The 23,033-nt window shown below is 43.0% G+C and overlaps 1 protein-coding gene across 1 annotated transcript in view; it reads right to left on the bottom strand.

The window, feature by feature from the left end:
• The window catches only part of LOC126297556 (aspartate--tRNA ligase, cytoplasmic), a 109,886-nt gene that overhangs the window by 76,700 nt on the left and 10,153 nt on the right, over positions 1–23,033 (bottom strand). Inside the window, exons 3-4 of the mRNA XM_049988489.1 lie at positions 6,461–6,548; positions 1,686–1,863 (exon numbers count right to left, since the gene is read on the bottom strand). Of these exons, the coding sequence (XP_049844446.1) occupies positions 1,686–1,863; positions 6,461–6,548 (266 nt within the window). The remainder of the gene's footprint in view (positions 1–1,685; positions 1,864–6,460; positions 6,549–23,033) is intronic.

Here is a 23,033-nt window from a genome sequence, read left to right as displayed (position 1 = left end):
CCTTTGTGTTAATGGAAACCATCATATCACCTAAAATACAAAGAAAATTTTGAAAATTGAATCATATTTGGTACACTTTTCTTTGATTTTAGGAAAAAGCTGTAAGAATAACTCTACTGCAGAGGGGGAAAGTGAACAAAGAGAATTAATTATTCATTGTCCTCACACGCAACAGAACAAGATTATTTTGTATCATGACTGATACTTACCAACCCACAAAAGGAATGCCACTACAAACCATTACAGGTAAAAAACATTTTTTTAATAAATAAGACTACAGGCAGATAAAATAATCTCAGTTTTCAAGCAACAGCAAGGGAGATAAAATTCTCAGGTTTTCAACAATTTTCACAGCCATCATCCTCAAGAGAAAGCTTATGACAGGTAAAATAACTAAGATGTATGCCACATATAAGCAAGAGAGCAGCATTCAGTATGTTCCAGAGGTGGGCACAATTACCACAGGTGCAGAAAGATTAGTTAAGCAGCCTGACACAGCATCAGCCCACCGTGGATGCAATGGTGCTAGCAGGTGCAAGGGGCCAACACTACATTCAAAACGGCTACTCCCATTGACCTGGAACAGATAAGCATTTTCCTCTGTGTCCAAGGCCACACTATGCCTCATAAGGTGTGTAGCTCTCTTGTCTGTTGAAAGTTATTGAGCCGTAAGTGAAACTCGCTGCTTTTTCTTAGAGTGAAATCCCATTAAGTAGCCACAAGTACCAAGATCTTTGTCTTCTCAAATAGTGTTTTGTGGCTATTCTCTTTGTTCTCTAAGACCAATGTTGCCTTTAATGGGGCAGTGAATATTATGAAATGATGAATGGTACACTAATGGGCTCTCCACTTTCACCAACCAGTAGAAATTTCTTCATGGATCATTCCGAGGAATATGTTCTCAGCTCCACACAACTTCACCCATCTGGTACACTGACAATTCCAGCTTAAAATGATATTGCATTCAACTGTCACAGCAGCAGTTCATGCACAATATGAATGATGTACTTTCAAAAATCAAATGAACAGTGAAGATGGAGAGGGAAAGCAATCCACCTTTCTAAGCTGTGTTAGTTGAATGCAAGGCATGTGGCCTGCTCAGTCAGTTGGTGCACAGGAAGAAAGAAAATAATAATAATAATAAGAAGAAGAAGAAGAAGAAGAAGAATTGGAACACAATACAAAGCAACATAATATACAGGGTGGTCAGAAACAATCTGAAAAGTTTGTAAGGGTGCTGCAGGGTAAATTGTGCTGAGAAATAATTGCTAAGAACAAAAAAATCGATACAGTGCACCATTTCTCAGTTAATTAGCAGTGAAGTTAGCCAATCAGGTTGTTACAATAATTGAAAATTTGATGGTAGTAAGGATCGTACCCAAGCCAAAGGCTGAACAGTCTTGTGCACTATCATCACTGCTGTGAGAACAGCTGACGCTAACTGCATCTGGTGGACCACTTTAATTTGCATGCGCAGTATCCTGATTGGCTAAATTCAATGCTAATCAACTCATAAACGGCACACTGTACAGATTTTTTTCTTAATAGTTATTTCTCAGCACTACCAACCATGCAACACCTTACAAGCTTTTCAGACTGCTTCTGACCACCCAATTCATGTGAAGGGACTTAATACCACATATTACTGATACTGACACAAAATTTTGTGTCAGTTTATTACTTACCTTTAGCTCTACTAGTATGTAAACGACCTCTAACCCAAACACACTGACCAGCAATCTCATCCTTAATATCTTTAACATGGACAAAGTTCCTTTGAGTCTTTTCCGCACTCTGAATCATTGGAGGCTGACCATACTTTCCTGCACAAAAATCAGGCTCTGAAGCATCATCTTGGGCTGCCTGTAACAAAAAGACACAAGATAAAGGATTTTCAGCATTGCATAAATATGTGGGAACAAGAAACTGCAAGAAAATTACCTAAAAAAATCTTAGGGAGTATAAAAGTTTGTAAAATCAATTTCTTGCATACACATACACACACACACACACACACACACACACACACACACACACACACCCCATATAGTGGAGATACAGTCACAGATAGGCACAACATAGAGACAAAGGCCAATGGTTGAAAGCTTTACTTGAGAGAGTCTTTTGTTGTGCCTGTCTATGACTCAGCATCTCCGCTATATGGTGAGTAGCAACTTCCATTCTCATAATATAGACACACAATTTGTAGAATTCTAGGGTGCCCAGAAAGGGTACATCACAATTACTCCACTATATTTTGGCAGACAGACTCATTGTCATCTTCAGGTAGCTCAGATGAAACCACCTGAAGATGGCAAATAGTCTGTCTGCCGAAATATCATAGAGTAATTATGACAAGAACCCACCAGGCACCTGAGAATTTTATAAATTACAAATATGTCAGGAAAACATCAGATCTCATAACAAGAAAAATCAATTTTCAAGACCATAAATGTGATATGTCTAAATGTTCAGTAATGCAATTTAAACCTACAACACTTCCTTTGTTTATATATTTCTCATAGTAGGTATTGTGCCAACACAATTTTTGGATTCCAGTCAGAAATTTATCTTCGAAGTAAGCTACATTTTGAGGAAATGTATTTCTGTTTATTTTCTTTTAGTTCAAGCAACACACATTCTTACTAAAAAGAGAAGCTGATATAGGTTTTTGTGCTTGAAGCAAAATTCTCACTTAAAAAAATAAAATTTGGGATCATTAAAAAAAAAACACGAGACACTAATAACATTCTGTTTCAACTTTCAATCTTCTGTTACAAAAGGCTGCAACAGAATACGCAAAATATTCAAACGCAACAGATCAATCAAATTACTGTTGTAATACCTATTAACAAAAAGTGTTCAAAAGACTGAAAAAAATTTTGTCATTAAAAGTTGTGGCCATGAAGGGAACATCTTATGGTCTTACATTATGAAGAATTTTTGCCCTTACTTTACACATTTTGCATCATAACTCTGATAAACACATATCACCGAGGGAGGTAGTGCTGTGTTTAGCACATTGGATTCGCATTCAGGAGGACGATGGTTCAAACCCGTGTCCAGCCATCCTGATTTAGATTTTCAGCAATTTCCCTAGATCGCTTAAGAAATGTGCCGGGAGTGTTCCTTCGGAAGGACACAGCCACTTTCCTTCACCATCCTTCCCTAATCCAAGCTTCTGCTCCATTTCTAATGACCTCATTGTCAACAGGACGTTAGACACAAATTTCTTCCTCCTCCTCCTAAATGCATAGCCACTTGATTTTTAAACAGGAATTTGATAACTGACTGAATTATTAACTTTCAATAAAAACACACAACTTTAATATTACATATACAATGAAACCAAGTCCATAATTTCAATATAAAAATGGACTAGTATGACTCTGGAAGTGACATAAGAGTTTTCTACAACGTCTTTGCATAACCTGTTAATACTAACTTAAAGCTTTCATCTGGCCCAGTCAGGCCATTAAAATCTTTATTACAGTGACTCAAAGTCATCTTCTGTCAATTCAACTGCAATGTTTTCCAAGTATCATTCACCTACTTCAGCCGAACATGCTAAATTCTTTGATCTTGAGTACTCTGATGGCTAGATAAAAATACGTGCCCACATTAAACACACCAACCACTGAACTAAAGTATCTTCATTTTTCCACATGTTGCCACTTTCAAACCAAATAGTCTCACTCTTACAGGCTTGGTTTCTGCATAAATAGCAACTACATCAAAAAGCAGTAACAATCCAAACATAGGTGGCGCAGTAGTTAGCACACTGGACTCTCATTTGAGAGGACAACAGTTCAAACCTGTGCCCGGCCATCCAGGGTTAGGTTTTCTGTGATTTCCCTTAATCACTTCAGACAAATGTCGGGATGGTTCCTCTGACAGGGAATGGCTGACTTCCTTCCCAATCCTTTCTTAATCCGAGCTTGCGCTCCACCTCTAATGACCTCAATAATGATGGAACTTTAAATACTAATCTCCACCTCCTCCAAACATAGTCCCACATTAACTTTACTGCACTCAAAGCTCTACTCTCCAAACCTGACACAAAGAAGTATTTCCTTTATTGCTCGGTATCTCCTACAGACTTAAGTAATTTAACATACATTCACTTAAATTTTTTGCCATGGCCTTTACTGAGAAACATCTTTCACAAAGCTCTTTCTGCACCCATCAAACTGTTATATCAGTGCCCACTCAATCTGGATAACATCCTAGAACACCATATGGAACTAGCATTCAAGAACACCAGAATTATTAATCAAACCTCTACAAACAATCCAGGTTTAATAACTGCCCCATACACTGACCCACTGTATCTTGCTCCAGACTAATCACACGCGTTTCACAGTTCATAAGAGGTCGAGTCACCTGTCAAAGCAGCAGCAGCAGCAGCAGCATCACACACGAGATTTACTGCCCTCCTATTCATCATTATTTATGGGCATAATTACCAGTAGGTTGTCCACATCGTTGGAAAGCCACTTTTGAAACCTCCTGCATGTTACATTACCTCCAGTAGATATGATTTCCTTGTTTTGTTTATGGACTGAACCAGAAAAGTTCTTTCTGAGAACAACCCATGCCACATTTCAATTAGTATTATGACCTGGGGTCTCTTAGAGCTAAATTTTGCACACACTCAAATTCCATTTTACATTATGCTAAAGGCAGCATCTACAAACAACATTCTGTTACTTATTACTATACCAAATGTGCCACTTGAACATCCTGCACACTGCAGCAACAAAATCTCAAAATGTACAATATATGATGTCGATGAGTTGGGGTGATGGGGTGTTCGACATCATGGTTATCAGCGCCCTGACAAAAAGTCAACATGCAAATGTCATGGGTGGGGACGAAGGTTGTCCCCACATGCAGAGCAGTTTATTATGTATTAAAGCCCACCAGTTTAGGGATGAGGCCTGACCGTTCACAAAATTTCACCACTCTTGTTTGCAACACTGGTATCTGTGAGAATGGTGGGCAGATCTCCAGTGAGTCTGTGGGCTGCCCTAACATCAGTATACAGGACACACGTAGCCACAATATGCTGAGCTGAAAGCAGCACGCCATGAACTTCACTGAATGGTGGATCCTCCTGAAAGAGGGGGAAGCCATGTGTGAAAGGACTATGCCCTATGCGCAGTCTGGAAAGCAAAACCTCCTTTGAGTGGTGAGGCAGACATGAAGTCCGCCAGGCCTTTGTGGTCGATTTGAGCGACTGCAAAATGGCTATGAGCACTATGGGACTTAACTTCTGAAGTCATCAGTCCCCTAGAACTTAGAACTACTTAAACCTAACTAACCTAAGGACATCACACACACCCATGCCAGAGGCAGGATTCAAACCTGCAACCATAGCAGTTGCACAGTTCCAGACTGTAGCGCCTAGAACCACTCAGCTACCCCGGCCAGCTTGAGCGACTGCAGTTCGTTGTCTGTCACCTGCAACCATTCAGACTCTCACTGATGCATGATGCATCTGTCAGAAAATGAGATAATGGCATGCAATGGGATGGGACATTGATGGGCAGCACCATCCCAACATGCTTCCTTGGCAGCTTTATCAGCCACGTTGTTACCCTGTATCCCAATGTGGCCATGTACCCAGCAAAAGATCACCTCCTTCCCATTGTGTTGGAGCTGCTCTAAGGAGTCGTGGACGAGCTGAATCAGTGGGTCTACCTGATACATTTGTTGAAATGCCTGCAGCGCACTAAGAGAGTCGGAACACACAAGAAAACTCATACGGAGATGTCTGTGAACCCTCTCAAGTGCCATCAGAATGCCATATAACCCCACATCATAATTTGTAAATTGTTCTGGAAGACGCACTTTAAAAACAATGTCAGGGAAAACTGCAGAACAAAGAGAGCATTCCCCTGTTGGGATCCATCTGTATAAATAACAATCAAACTATGGTACATACTCAAAATAGATGAAAACATAGTTGTAAAAACCAAATCTGAAGTACAACTTTTCGTGTACTGTGTCAAGCTTAATATCACTTTGGGCCTCTGAAGACACCAAGGCGGCAATGCATTCCATCCCCGGGTGTCTATTTTCATGCCCGAGAGATCCAGATCTTTGAGACAGTCTGTATTACGTATACTAAATGACTTGGTCGCTAGGGGCAGATTCCTGAACAGTTGTTCGAAGGTGGGTTGGATCACTGAACTAAATGCCAATGACTGAGGTGAGGCTGAGATTTTCAGCACCTGTCGAGCCAAAAGGATACATCGCCGAATCCAGAGTGGTGGTTCACCAGCCTCTGCACACACTCTCTGAACTGGGCATGTATAATACAGTGCAGATAGTATGCTTACTGTATAACTATACATCCCCCAAAAAAGTTTCAACATTAAAATGGCAGCAAAGAAAGTGTAATTGTATTAATACACCAACAAACTTTTGCAGACCAAAGAATCTGAAAATACCATACCTTTTGCTGTAATCTCTCTTCTTTCTTTGCTTTCTTTGCTGCCTCTTTTGCTTCTTTCTTTAATGCCTGCTTCGATTTTTCTGGTGATCTGTGAATTACAAATTTCATCAGCTATCAAGAATATCAAAGAGGGTTTGAGACACACACATTCACTATGTTGTAGCAACATGTGCATCTTTATAAAAATGTCAAATGCATGATAAATGTCAGCTTTTTAGATCCAACTAGCAGAAGTGATATGTTACAGATAGATTCATGATAAAATATATGAGAGTATTTCTAAAAAAAAAAAACACACACACACACACACACACACACACACACACACACACACACACACACAACACAGAGAGAGAGAGAGAGACTTATTTTCAAAGAGAGTTTAAAGGATCATACAACACAAGATTACATTTGTAAACAGAGCAGTTGTCCAATTTATGGGAAGGAAGAGGTGATTTCCATAAACCACAAAAACCCAAATTACACAGGATCACAGTTTGAACTAACTTGTCCATAACTGTCCAGAATTTTTGAGTAACTTTAACAACGCTTACCGTCATGCAATACAAAGGGGGTGGGGCATGTGGCATATGGCCCCAGCCAGACAGGAGCCCTTCAATTTGACACTGGGGCCTTGCATACTAACAATTACATGCATACTAACAATTACATTAAGCAGCTTTTGGTCTTGTGAGGCTGAGTGAATCTTCTTCTAGACCTTTTCCTCACTAAAAGACTGAAATGGTCACTGGGACTCAAACTCTAGGCCAGCAATGGTGAGAATTAGACCACAGAGGAGAAATCTCATTATATAAAAGCAGTACCACAGGAAGCCAACACTCAGGTTCTCAGCATGAGCTGCACAGGAAGCAATGACATACAAAAGCCTCAGGCATGTACAATCTTACGATAGTACTCAGGAGCTAAAATAATGTATTACCATTAAAAAGCTAGAAAGTTTCATGGAAATCAGTGAGACTAATTGCTGTTACCAGGACCAAATATTCTTTAAAAGTAATGGCTGGGTGGCAGAGTGAGGAAACCTATAAGGAAGTAGGTGTTGATGTTAAATTTAACAAATTTTCTGTCAAATTTTTATCAAGGCATGAAACAGCTTTCCTACAACTAATTATGAGCGACATTAAAAAGCTCTGTAGGAAATAGTGGTTCTTCAGTTAAGCACAAAGTGTCATTCCAGAAGAGACAAGTGCGTTCAAGGGTTTGCACATGTGCTCTTCTGGACATTTATTCCACCAGTTGGAGACAAACAAAGGAAAGCAGGTTTGAGCTTAATGTCCTGTTAATGATGATTAGTGACTGAGTAAAAGCTCAGACTGGAGAAGCGAATTGGTGATGTCTTTCCCTAAATCAGGATGGCAAGCAGGAATTTGAACTGTACTCACCCAGAAAGTGTGTCCAGCACCTTAGGACTACACTACCTCACTCATCTTATCAGTTGGAAATACTTATAATGGATTCACAGTACGCTAATTATCTTATGAAAACTGTCAAAGATCAGAATAACATTGATCATTGGTAACAGAGCACCATAATCAAGAATATATACATCACCATCATCTAGAGAATTTAGCTTTGGATCAGGGTGAGTTTTGTCTGTAGTTAATAAAACAATTTCATTTGAAATAAAGATTCTGTATAAAATGTGAGACACACAGTGCAGGTTACAGTCATTTCTCCATGGCATTCTTTCTAAGCTTATTGAACAGAAGTTAGTGAACACTTACAATAATAAAAATATGGGGAAAAAATAAAATAAAATCTAAAGTATATTTCTTTTTCACCAATGGAAAGAAATGTTATCTGAAGAATATTACAGCCCATGATCAAGCTTGAAGCACTTGTGTACTGGCCAAGCATAAACACGATAGCAGAATACTCAAATCTGATTAGCGTACTAACTGTGTGTCTAAAATGGCGTTTGGAATTTGCTGAATAGTTTGAAACAAAACTGAATGGCATAGAGAGGACAAAAAAAATAGCAAAGGAAGAATATACAAGACAATTATTGTCACACGTGTAGGTCTTGTGAGAACCAAACATCATATTGTCTCTCAGCCTGTATAATTGTTATAAATGTCATGCAAGAATAACTGTCAGGTGTTTCTCCTGCATAGTATCCACGACTGGAGATTAAGATCATCAGATAACATTAGTACATTCCACTGCCAGAGTGAAGTGTGAATGTAAATGCAGCTCCAGCTAGAGCTACATTACCCAGAGGAGATTCAACAAATTATTGCCAATGATACCATTAGTAGTGGGTGACTACCTCCTCTGCCTGAGAGGAATGGAAAGGAATCTCCTCAATATTTATTTGAAATTATTTTGAGACACATTAATCTGAAAAGCTGACTAAATATTTGAAAGCTAATTTTACAAAATACAAGTCTACCGCGGAAACCAACAAGACATACTGCAATGTTACAGAAGAATGCTAAAGATGAAATGAGTAGGTTGAATAACTAATGAGGTGGTACTGAATCAAACTGGGGGAAAAGAAATATACACACAAGTTGATTAAAAGAAGGAAGCAGTTGGTTGCACTACAGCAATAGATGCAAAATACTGCACACAACTAATTGAATGTATGGTTGTAGTAATAAATTACAAATTATATAAAAATTGAAAGTAAAACAAAATGTATGTTATTTTTTAGGTCAGCTACTGCAGATTGATTTTAGTGACATGTATAGTAAAGAAATGTTTTATTTGCTCCTCATAAATTATTATTAGTGCATAAATTATTAGCTAGAAATACAAGATAGAGGGCTATAAATAGAGACACATTCCTGCCAAGAATTACATTTTTATTATAATTTTGTTTTCAGTTCCCTTGCTTTGAGTAGAGTAAACTCACTGGTTATGTCACTGAAGTCAAATTTAGCAGCTGTAGATTAGATTAGATTAGATTAATACTTGTTCCATAGATCATGAATACGACACTTCGTAATGATGTGGAACGTGTCAGGTTAATAAAAGATGTCTGTACAAGAAATTACATTACACAAAATATTGCATGACACTAGTGATTAAGTTTTTTATTTTTTTTACTTAGTTTATATCTAAAAATTCAGCCAATGAGTAGAAGGAGTTGTCATCTAGAAATTCTTTTAATTTATTTTTAAATGTTAGTTGGCTATCTGTCAGGCTTTTGATGCTGCTTGGTAGGTGCCCAAAGACTTTTGTGGCAGCATAATTTACCCCTTTCTGTGCCAAAGTCAGATTTAACCCTGCATAGTGAAGATCATCCTTTCTCCTGGTGTTATAGGTATGCACACTGCTATTACTTTTGAATTGGGTTGGATTATTATCAACAAATTTCATAAGGGAATATATATACTGTGAGGTTACTGTGAGGATCCCTAGATCCTTAAATAGATGTCTGCAGGATGACCGTGGGTGGGCTCCAGCAATTATTCTGATTACACGTTTTTGTGCAATGAATACTTTTCTACTCAACGATGAATTACCCCAGAATATGATGCCATACGAAAGCAGTGAATGAAAGTAGGCATAGTAAGCTAATTTACTGAGATTCTTATCACCAAAATTTGCAATAACCCTAATAGCATATGTAGCTGAATTCAGACGTTTCAGCAGACCATCAATGTGTTGCTTCCAGTTTAACCTCTCATCAATGGACACACCTAAAAATTTTGAAAATGCTGTCACCAAGAGAGTTGAATGATGACACTCTACATCACTTACACTCAACTTTAAATCATTTTTTATCGTCTTTAATTTGCTGTAACTGCATTGACAAGATGCTGCAGTCACTGGAATTGTAATAAAAAACTTTAAAACTATTTCGATGTTTGAATAAGCATCTCATAACCCGTGCTCTGGAAGAAAGAGAAATAAAGAAAAAACAACTTCAACATAGCCTACTGAGAAGCTGTGTCATCAGCTCTTTCTACTGGAATTTGAAAGCTGCTATTTCATTAACTAGCTCTGCTTTATCGATGTTCCTGCTATATTTGCCACCAAAATCTGCTGGATATTTTTGAAAATACGATACAGAGCTCTCATTTAAGGTGTTTCTGACAGGAAATTAAAGTGAGATGGAATTTTACTCATTGTATTGTATTTATTGGCCCTGTTGTCTACAAAGCATCTAATACATAAGACATTAGACAAGTCAATTCACAAGTGAGATCTGTTTCCCATTTCATCTATTGTTCTATTAAATAGTTTGAAGACATCTAGCTCAAACAGTTTCACTTCAGTCCTCAGTTGTCAGAAACTGACAATAATCAGAAGCCATCGGTCAAACAGCATATTTGCTTCAGCATCCACTCGAAAATCTTTGAGATCCTACAGTGCCATAGCAAAGTAGCAGCAAAAACTCCACTGCTGAACATGCACTCGAGTTGGCAATAGCTGTATGAAGCAAGTGCACTCTTCATACACAATTATGTGACACCTGTTTGTCAGTAGCCATTTCTTTATGATGGTACTTGGACGAAAAGACGCTGTGACAACAGCATGCGTTCGTATCTGGGATCAAGGGAAGTCCTTTTCTCACAGGCAGAAGATAGGAGCATGTGGGTTTGGAGAATTCATGTATCTCTCCTGGTTAATTCTTAAAGTGTCCTCCATTTTATAATTCAGCTTTTATGCCCTTTATGTGCCTGCCCACTAGGCAGAAGCCAATCTTGTCATGGCCTCGGTGTATTTCTCATATGTTCATAATAGTCATTAAAATACTTGTCAGAGTTTTGTCCATCGTATAATACAGTTATTCTGAAATTACCTTGCAGTTTTTGTTTTTATAATGAAAAGTGGGTTAAATATGGCAAAGTGTGTTAAATAAGGTGCAAACGGTGACAAGGCTACACCACTGATCAATTTGCTACCACAACTTTTGTTTCACATTCACATTTGTTGACTTTCCAATTTTTAAACATATTCCAACCTAACCTAGACCTCAGGCTATGCTACAGATCAATCTGTCAATACAGTGAAGATTTTGGAGGGAGCAGGCGTGGGGGTGTTCACTACCACACACTAGACAAATACTCAAGAATCAGTTGAACATGTGTTTTATAAGCCTCTTCTTTCATGGATGAATTACATTTACTTAAAATTCTTCCAGTGAATCTCACAGTCAGGCATCTGATTTCCCTACAACCAGTTTATGTGGCCATTCCACTTTAAGTCACCCCAGACAGTTATTCTAATGTACTTTACAGCTGTTACTGTTTACAGTAGTTTTTCCATCAATAACGTAATCAAACAGTAATGGATCTGTTCATGTATTTATACACCATATGTTATATTTATTTGCGTTCAGGGTTAACTGCCAGTCACTGCGCCAACGACTGATCCTCTACTGGTCTCCCTGGATTTCACTACAGTCTTCTGGCATTGCAACCTACCTGTTGACAACAGGATTGTCTGTTAAATGATTTACAGAGCTTCCCAAGTTATCCAATAGATAATTTATACTAGAGACCTGCCCCAGCTTTGCATGGATAGCACTATGTATGTATGGCCAGATGACTTGTTTAAAATATGTATTGACATACACAAATCTTTCTCATGAATCAGTCCATTTATTAGTGACAACCATATCAAAATCCCTACTTAGTTCCTGAGATTAGCCTTCACCTGCAGACAGAAAAATGCAGCTGGGGACTTTAATTTATAACACACAGATAGATTCTGGTCAAGTTTGCTGCTCTCTGGAGTTGTGGCGGCTGTTTATTGCTTGCCTCCCAGGTACCACCTCCTGTCTAACAGAACTGTTCCTATTTACTATCATTGCCACAAGATGTCACTTCAAACACCAATTACATATGGAACAGATAACACACACATTACACACTCATCATTAACACAAACAATAAATTATATCAAAATCTCTGTAGTAGTTTCTGAGACTAGCTGCAACAAAGAGAATGAAAAAAATGCAGTTAGAGACTTTGATTTATAATACGCATAGATTTTAAACAGGAATGTATCTATAACACTCCCTTAGGGTACTCCAGGAATTAACTTTACACCAGTTTGATTTCAACCCATTAAGGACATCATACGACATTATATCTGCTAGAACATTCTGAATTCAGCCACAAATCTGCTCCAATAGTAAGCTTGTATTCTGTTTGCTAAGTAACAAAGCGGAACTGTATCACATGCCTTCTGGAAATCAAAGAACATGGCACCCAGGTGACCAATACATCACAGAACCACGTAGCACCTTGATAGCGAAGTTTTTTTCATCAATGTTTGCCACACTATCATGTAAGAATGTGTGAGTCTCAAATGGGTATATGCTGTCTAGATGACCATTTTTTCTGAAAAGTAATATTTACCAATTGTTGCAATTAGTTTCTAATTAGTCAGTTATATATTCCACACACCATATTAATGAAAAAAATATGATTTAGTACATACTATAAATTAAAGTCATCCAGCACATTTTTCTGTTTTTTATGTTATGGCTCTCTCTGGAACAAGAATAGAGATTTTGATATGTTTCCCACTGATAGACTGATTCACAAGGAATGTTAACATGTATAATTTATTGTTTATGGTAATGATGTATGTGCAAATTATGTATTGTCATCTGTTCTATATTTAGCTGGCATTTAGAGTGACACCTCAGGGCAATATGGGAGCTATGAGATAGTCAACTAGAGAGAGTTGGTGAGACAAGCAGTGCAGTACACAGTCACGACAATATCAGAGAGCAGCAAAGCTTGGCCATAATTTAAAGATGTTATAAATTAAAGCCCCCCCCCCCCCATGTTTTTTGTGTCTACATGTGAAGACTAATCTCAGGCTCTACTGTAGGCATTTTGATATGGTACCCACTAATAGACAGACTGATTGACAAAGAAGGTTTGCCTACATTATTTCCTATCATAAACAAGTCATTCAGTAGTAGATACTCCGTTTATTTCACGAAATGTTACACTGCTTGCTAGCTATCTGTTGGGACATAGTTTATCAGTTTTTTTTCATTCATTCAAATATTCCTCTTTGGTGTATGAACAGTTGTCAGGAGGTATTGTATCCACTAGACATATAAGGGGCGATCAGTAAATTTCTGTTTGATGAACACACAGTCCAGAATCGATATTCCAATCAGACAAAATCACCGTTAGCACTGAAGCAATCATCCCAACGACGTACTTCATCCCAACAACGTACTGCACTGAAGACATCCAAAACACCTTGTCCTGCTACGTGAATATGTCTGTTGCCACCTGCTGCACGTCTTTGTCCAACAGGCCCTTCAAGGCCTTTTTTACGGGACCGAAGGTGTCATAATCGCAAGGAGAGATATCAGGGCTTGAGGGCGGGTGCTTGAATGTCTTCAACTTGAGTGGGCGTAAATTCTCTGTTAAAACATTTGTGATATGGGGACATGCATTATGATGAACCAGCAGTGCCCCTTATACACAATGGTGGTTTTCGACAGAAGTGCTGCCCCATACACAGTCTTCATTCTCCAGTGGAAGTCTACTGGTGTTTGTCCTTTGGCAGCCAAGAAAAGAACAACATGTTTACCCTGTTTGGACACATTTGGTAAAATTGTCGCTATAGTTCATTTCTCCACATTTATTGCACGCACATTAGAAATACATGAATGTCACAGTAATGTCTTGCCTATGTGTCAGTGGTTATATAGCCACATCAGAGTCATGCTAGTTGCATTACGCTGCAGCAACATCCTAAAACGGAAATTTTTCCCCCTTATACTATCAAATAGTTTTATGGTACACAATACCACTCTTGGAATTAAAGACAGATTAAAATGTCAACAGATACAATTATTTTTTATGATATTATTTTGTGAAAGTAATTTGTTCTCCAATTGAAACAGATCGTTGACAGCAGATCACATTAGAAACTAAATATACAGAAAGTATGCTATTAGTATTCCTAAAACTGAAACAGATTATAATGAGATACAATGTGTTGACTCCACGTATTATTCTAACTACTTTCTTTTGCGCAATAAATTCCGTCAACCTCCACATAAATCTGTCTAAAAATATTGTACTACATAACAATAATGACAATAGCATTGCGTCTTCTAGTCTACCGTGTCAATGCCGCCCTTTGTGGCACTGTATGTCAGCTTCTTTACTTGCAATGACGACACCACTGATTGGTCATGGAGAGAGCTAAAAGTTGAAAACCAAATATTGTACAGCACACTTCACATCCTTCAGGTGTAATAAAATCAGCAAGCAGTTCACCTTTGTTTTTTCGGATAATACCGAGTAGTGTCAGATCCTTTGACAACAAATAATGAGTTAAATCAAGAGATGTAAAAAAAAAATCATCACGGGTGATATGACGTCCACACTTTCCAGTTCAATCACCAGGGTTTTCACAACATTCTCCCCACATCGCATGGCTCTGGTTTCTTCCTCCTTCCCAAAATACACTTTCATCTTCCAGCTGTAGCTTGTCACGCTGTCACAAATTCCTCAGAACTTTATTCTGTTTCAACCAGGTTTTAATGGGATGCATTGTCGAAATGGACAGCGACCTCGAAATGTGACTAACTGTTCATTCGAGATCATGCACCATACTTGGTTGGTTGGGTGTGGGAATGAAGGGACCAGACTGCTAAGGTCACCGGTCCCTTGTTCCACGATAAAATCACACAAAATAAAAACTGTCAGTCGTTAAAAACGGAGAACTGAAACAAGGGACGACACAATACAAGAAAGACAGACAAAGACCAGACAAACGGAACTAAAATCACACCGAGTGTGAAGGTGTTTGGCCGACCATGAAAATAAGGAAAAGCCAACCACCAAACGACATTAAAACCCACAGTTTAAAACCACAGGCCAAAGGCCCAAGTCAATACAGGAAATAAAAGGACAAACACTCAAATCATACGATAAAAACCCCCTGCCCGAATAAAACTCAACACGAGGTCCGCCATAGCAACGTCATCACATAAAAGGGCAGGGAGGGTATCAGGCAGCGCAAACGTCTGCCTGAGTCCTGTTAAAAGCGGGCAGTCCACCAAAATGTGGACCACCGTCAGAGCTGCCCCGCAGCGACATAGCGGTGGGTCCTCCCGGCGCAACAAATGGCCGTGCGTCAGCCACGTGTGGCCAACGCGTAGCCGGCAGAGGACGACAGAGTCCTTCCGAGAGGCCCGCATGGAGGAGCGCCACACACCGGTCGTCTCCTTCACCGCCCGAAGTTTGTTGGGCGTGGGCAGGGTGCACCACTCGTCACCCCAAGCACCAAGCACTTTCTGGCGCAAAGGCGACAGGAGATCACGCTCCATAAGGCCGAGTTCCAGAGCCAGTGAACTCACTGCCTGTTTAGCCAGCGTGTCAACCCGCTCATTGCCCGGGATGCCGACATGACCTGGGGTCCACACAAAGACCACGGAGCGGCCGCAACGGGCAAGAGCATGGAGTGACTCGTGGATGGCCATCACCAGACGGGAACGAGGAAAGCACTGGTCAAGAGCTCGTAAACCACTCAGGGAGTCACTACAGATGACAAAGGACTCACCTGAGCGGGAGCGGATATACTTTAGGACGCGATAGATGGCAACCAACTAGGCAGTGTATACACTGTTCCCGGGTGCCAGCGACCGTTGCTCACAATGATCCTCTAGAGTAAGAGCGTAACCAGTGCGACCAGAGACCATCAAACCGTCGGTATAGGCCCCGGCAGATCCGGGAAACTCGGCAAGGAGAGAAACAAAGCGGCGGCGGAGGGCCGGAGGAGGGACCGAGTCTTTCGGACCCTGTGCCAAATCCAGCCGAATGCATGGTCGGCGCACACACCAAGGGGGCAGACGGAGATTGGCCCGGAAAACAGGCGGGAGAGGAAAAAACTCAATCCCACACAGTAGAGCCCGGATGCGAACCGCAATCGTACACCCTGACCGGGGCCGCCTGTCTGGAAGATGGACGATCGAGTGCGGGAACAGGAGACGGTAGTTGGGATGCCCTGGCAAGCTACAAACGTGGGCAGCATAAGTGGCCAGAAGTCGGTCGCGCCGGATCCGCAATGGAGGAACACCAGCCTCCACAAGTAAGCTGTCAACAGGGCTTGTCCGAAATGCTCCTGTGGCGAGTCGGATCCCGCAGTGATGGATGGGATCCAGCAATTGCAATGCTGATGGCGATGCCGAACCATAAGCCACACACCCATAATCAAGGCGGGACTGGATCAGCGCTTGATACAGCCGGAGAAGGGTGGACCGATCGGCACCCCATCCGGTGTGGCTAAGGCAACGGAGAGCGTTTAAATGCCGCCAGCATGTTTGTTTAAGCTGCCTAATATGAGGCAGCCAAGTCAACCGGGCATCAAATACCAGTCCCAAGAACCGATGCGTCTCTACCACAGCAAGAGGTTCACCGTCAAGGTAAAGGCGTGGCTCAGGGTGAACCGTGCGACGCCGGCAGAAATGCATAACGCAGGTCTTAGCGGCCGAAAACTGGAAGCCGTGCTCTACAGCCCACGACTGCGCCTTGCGGATAGCGCCCTGCAGCTGGCGCTCAGCCACTGCAATGCCAGCGGAGCTGTAGTAGAGGCAGAAGTCGTCTGCATACAACGAAGCTGCGACGGACGATCCCACCGCCTCAGCGAGCCCATTGATCGCAATTAAAAACAGGGAGACACTGAGGACAGACCCCTGTGGGACCCCGTTCTCCTGGACCCGGGAGGAACTATGGGACGCAGCAACTTGCACGCGGAAGGAACGAGACGACAGAAAATTCTGAATAAAAATCGGGAGCGGGCCCCTAAGACCCCACCCATGAAATGTGGCCAGGATGTGATATCGCCAAGTCGTATCGTACGCCTTCCGCATGTCGAAGAAGACGGCAACCAGATGTTGGCGGCGTGCAAAGGCTGTACGGACGGCAGACTCTAGGGAGACCAGATTATCGACGGCAGAGCGGCCTTTACGGAACCCACCCTGAGACGGAGCCAGAAGGCCTCGAGACTCGAGGAGCCAACTCAACCTCCGGCTCACCATACGTTCTAGCAACTTGCAAAGAACGTTGGTGAGGCTTATGGGGCGGTACCTGTCCACCTCCAGCGGGTTCTTGCCAGGTTTCAACACGGGGAGCACGATGCTTTCTCGCCATTGAGACGGGAACACACCCTCAACCCAGATGCGGTTGAAAACATCTAGGAGGCGTCGCTGGCAATCCACAGAGAGGTGTTTCAGCATCTGGCTGTGGATGCGGTCTGGCCCAGGAGCCGTATCAGGGCAAGCAGATAGTGCACTCTGGAATTCCCAGTCGCTGAAAGGAGCATTGTACAACTCCGCGTGGCGCGTGTGAAAGGAAAGCCTCCAACTTTCCAACCGCTCTTTCCGGGAGCGGAAGGCCAGTGGGTAATTCGTAGATGCGGAACACTGAGCAAAATGCGCTGCTAACCGGTCCGCAATCGTGTCGGAGTCAGGACACACCACTCCATTCAGCGAAAGCCCAGGGACAGAGACAGGCGGCCGATAGCCATGGAGTCGCCTAATCTTAGCCCAAACCTGCGATGCAGAGGTACGGATGCCAATGGTGGAAACATACCGTTCCCAGCACTCCTGCTTCCGTTGGCGAATAAGGCGTTGGGCACGGGCACGGAGCTGTTTAAAAAAGACGAGGTTCTCCAAGGACGGGTGCCGCTTATGGCGTTGAAGAGCCCGCCGGCGATCTCTAATCGCCTCTGCGATCTCGGGCGCCCACCAAGGCACAGTCCTCCGCCGAGGGGACCCGGATGAACAGGGAATCACAGATGCCGCCACAGAAACGATGCCGGCGGTGACCGACTGAACCACCGCATCAATGGTGTCATGGGAAGGAGGTGCGATAGTGGCGAGAGAGGAGAACAAGCCCCAATCAGCCTTATTCAGAGCCCATCTGGAGGGGCGTTCAGAAGAGTGACGCTGTGGTAGTGACAGAAAGATGGGGAAATGGTCACTACCACATAAGTCGTCATGGACACTCCAGTGGATGGATGGTGAAAGTCCGGGGCTGCAGATAGAAAGGTCGATGGCCGAAAATGTGCCATGGACTACGCTGAAATGTGTCGGCTCTCCCGTGTTTAAGAGGCAGAGGTCAAGCTGCGAGAGAAGAGCCTCGACATCTCTACCCCGGCCAGTAATCGCGGCGCTACCCCACAGAGGGTTATGGGCGTTAAGGTCGCCCAGTAACACAAAAGGAGGAGGCAGTTGTGCTATCAATGCAGCCAACACATGACGCGAGACATCACCATCTGGCGGAAGATACAAACTGCAGACAGTAATAGGCTGAGGCGTCCACATCCTTACAGCGACAGCCTCTAAAGGTGTGTGAAGAGGTACACATTCGCTGTAGACAGAGTTAAGGATGTAGACGCAGACTCCACCAGATACCCTCTCATAAGCTGCCCGGTTCTTGTAATAACCCCGATACCCACGTAGGGCAGGGGTCCGCATTGCCGGAAACCAAGTTTCCTGTAGGGCAATGCAGAGGAAAGGGTGACTGCTGATGAGTTGGCGAAGCTCAGCAAGGTGGTGGAAAAAAGCGCTGCAGTTCCACTGGAGTATCGCTTTGTCCATGTCCGAAAAAGGCGTGAAGGGGCCGAGGAGGCAGATCACGTCACTGGGTCACCTGCTGCCACCGATGGAGGACCAGTACAATCTGCTTCCATGGTGTCTGAGGGTCCGGCGAGATCCAGGTCCTCAGCGGACGCCCGGATCTCCACCTTATCCTCGGACGCAGAGCCTGTAGGGAGCAGTGGGATGGATGCCACCGCGTGTTCCTTGGCCTTAGAGGTCTTCTTCTGCGTCTTGTCTCTCTGGTCCTTGGGTTTCATTGGCTGGAAGGGCTCCAGCGAGTCAGTCTCCGGGACGGAGGAGGAGCGGGAAGCCCTGCAACCAGCCGCTGGTCTGCTTTTCTTCCATTGGCTGACGTCACCCTTCCCAGAGGCGGAAACCTGGGAAGGAAGAGACCCAAGGGACCCTTTCCGTGCTATTCGAGCTGGGGAAGTTTGAGGCTTCCCCAGCTTAGAAGTGGGGACTGTTGTCCCCGATGGTTGGGGAGTTGCTGCTCCTGAGGCAGGTAGTGCAGGAGCAGCAGGGAGTGAAGTGCCCCCCACCATCAAGGGGGCAGGTGTAGCATTCCGGCTCTGAGAGGTGGCAGTCTGAGGGAGAGCTAATGGGGCCATAACAGTAGTAGCCGCGGCGTAAGAGGCAATCATTCGAACAGGATGGAGGCGTTCGAACTTCTGCCTGGCCTCAGTGTATGTCAAGCGGTCCAGGGTCTTATACTCCATGATTTTGCGCTCTTTCTGGAAGATCCTGCAGTCCGGCGAGCAAGGCGAGTGGTGCTCTCCGCAGTTGACACAGATGGGAGGCGGAGCACATGGAGTATTGGGATGTGATGGGCATCCACAATCTCGACATGTGAGGCTGGAAGTACAGCGGGAAGACATATGCCCGAACTTCCAGCACTTAAAGCACCGCATCGGGGGAGGGATATATGGCTTGACGTCACAACGATAGACCATCACCTTGACCTTCTCAGGTAAAGTATCACCCTCGAAGGCCAAGATGAAGGCACCGGTGGCAACCTGCTTATCCCTTGGACCACGATGTACGCGCCGGACGAAGTGAACACCTCGCCGCTCTAAATTGGCGCGAAGCTCGTCATCGGACTGCAATAGAAGGTCCCGATGGAATATTATGCCCTGGACCATATTTAGACTCTTATGGGGCGTGATTGTAACCGGAACATCCCCCAGCTTGTTACAACCGAGTAACCGGCGGGACTGGGCGGAGGATGCCGATTTGATCAAAACCGAGCCCGAGCGAATTTTGGACAAGCCCTCCACCTCCCCGAACTTGTCCTCTAAGTGCTCGACGAAGAACTGAGGCTTCATGGATGTAAAGGATTCACCATCAGCTCTCGTACACACCAGGTAGCGGGGCGAGTATGGTTCGCTGGCATCCTTAGTCTTTCGTTCCTCCCATGGTGTAGCCAGGGAGGGGAACGATTTGGGGTCATATGTAATTGCGTTGTATTGAGCCCTGGAACGCTTAGAGACTGCTGGCGGCTGGCCGCCAGCAAGAGATGATGTACCACGCTTCATTGCGGGTCATCCGCCCTGATGCCACCTACTCCGACCAAGGGCCCTCCCCACGGGCGCCACCCAGCCTCAGCAACGACCACCTGGCAGGATGGCCATTGCCGGGAGTCCCAATGCCCCAAGGAGATAGGCATCTACTCCTTGGCATACGTGGGGAGTTAACGGCGCTGGCATCAGCAGAGCGATCCCTGTGTAGTCAGGGGGCTACAACCAACAGGGTACATGGCGGCCCCACCACAACGGACTGGCTACCGTGCTGGATTTCAGGTGATGTAGTCCAATATCGTCATTGGCGCATAAAGCGACACAGCATAGCAGACTGCAATAAACTGCACCCAAGAACAAATCCACGCCCAAGAGATGGTAGGTGAGCGGGACTGCTAAGCGATGACAACAAACCTGGCTAGAGATGGTAATGCATGATGGACACATCGCTCCTTGTAAGGCGCCCTTCCCCAATCGGCTCGCTCTTCAGAAAATTTAGAAGGATGGAGGTCAAACCCGTTAGGGGACCATCTCACAAGGCCAAAACGTTTGAGACTCCTTTTAGTCGCCTCTTACGACAGGCAGGAATACCGTGGGCCTATTCTTACCCCCGAACCCACAGGGGGGCATACACCATACTGGAAAGTACGCATCCCTTCGGGTAATTTCCTCAATTCAGAAACTTCTCTGATTAATTCTAATTTGTCACTTGATCTATGTTCATGTTGGGCTGCTGCATTTTGTAAGCGCAACACCTTCAGAATAGCACGGAAGCAGTTGTGAGACAATTTCACTGAACAGTGATCAGCCATTCTCAATATTCCAAAGCTGACTGATATCTTCATTTCTTGACTTGTAAATTCCAGTCAGGATCAGAACACCAAGAAACTTTTTTATTTCAGTCGTACTGGTATCTATATCCACCAGTCCTTGTCAACGATTCAACCTTTCTTGTTGGTCCACATACACACTTTGTCAATGAATGGTACACAAAACAACAACATAAAGCTTCTTCATTATCACAGTTACTAACTGAATAACTTTTAGGTCCCTGGTCTTTTTTCAATACATCCTTTTTGCTCCATCTACCAGCTTGGGGAGCTGTAGTCCATATTTTATTCCCATTATGAGGAAACAATAAGTCACACACAACAGAATTTCCACTAAATTGTTGTTCTCCATCTTCATAATGGGTTCCTTCATTATCGCCACCTTCGTGTAGTTCTGAGTTTTCAGCGACATCTATCTCTACCTCCTCCTCCTCATCATCAGAGGAGAATTCACATTCACTGGGGGGAGGGGGGGGGGGGGGGTGTTCAGAATTATAAGACTGCTCCAACAATTCCCTTATCTCCTCGCCTGATAGTCCTCTTCTCCATTAACGTTTTCTGTCTGCAGAACCGACAACTGTTATGAAATAATGCACCGAAATAAAAATGAGCTTACCACAAGGAGAATTGTTGAACACTGAAATAATGACAATGAGTCAACAATGGCAAAGGACGTACCAGGCCCTGCACAGACAGACATCTCATTGTTGCAAAATTTCTTCTAACCACATGGGCCCAAAAGGCCCATACAGGAGGAAATGTGCACCAACATTTCAACATAAAGCCACTGGTAATTTTTTTTTCTTTTTCAAAATTGTGACAAACTTGACAAATTGGGGAAAGTCATAAAATTTCATTAAAATAAATTGTTGGTTGGTTGGTTTTGTGGGAGGGGAACAAACACCAAGATCATTAGTCCCATTGGATGCCCTTTCAGAAGAATCATCCCAGCATTTGCCTGAAGCAATTTAAGGAAATCACGGAAAAACCTAAATCACTCGGTAAAATAAAATGTAAGTCACTAATAGAGAAGATATTAAACATAACAGATGGGACTCTGAGGGCTGATTGTAGGTAAAAGGTTAAGAGTTTCTCAATGTGATATATTTATTTATTTTTAATCAGTAATGACTTAGAAAAACATATATTTCTATCATTTATTAGCTCCTGTCAGTTTACTATATTTACTGGTGTCTTTTTGTACAAATCTGAACCAACAATCTCTTCTAGAATTTCAGACCAAGTTCATTTGCAGAAAGCTCAACAATTTTTTTAACTTAAGATTACCATTTCCCCCTCTCACAAATCTTTCTTATTTGGCTTAAGGATGTGGTCTTAACACATATGAGGAACAGATGGAGAGCCAGGGCAAAACCTTATTGAACTACTACTTTAATTTCTTCCGTTGTGATGTGCTGGGTTTCTTCAGTAAGTTACTTGAGTTACTGAGCATAGCTCAGATAAATTCCAATTTTCTTTCAACAAGAGGCCACGTGCTGTACCAGTAATTTCACAGAAATTCACTGCTGATCATTAAAGTAGCACCACCAGGAAGGGCAGCAAATAATAAAATTTTACTGATAGTGCACACACAGTACAGCAGGAAAATTACATGATTAAATTTGTAAGTGATCTGAAGGTGTAACAGGTGCAAAATCTACTGCACA

Source organism: Schistocerca gregaria, chromosome X (assembly GCF_023897955.1).
Source record: "Schistocerca gregaria isolate iqSchGreg1 chromosome X, iqSchGreg1.2, whole genome shotgun sequence".
NCBI lineage: Eukaryota > Metazoa > Arthropoda > Insecta > Orthoptera > Acrididae > Schistocerca > Schistocerca gregaria.
The sequence above is the reverse complement of the archived record's forward strand: the minus strand, read 5'-3'. Positions and strand labels throughout refer to the sequence as shown.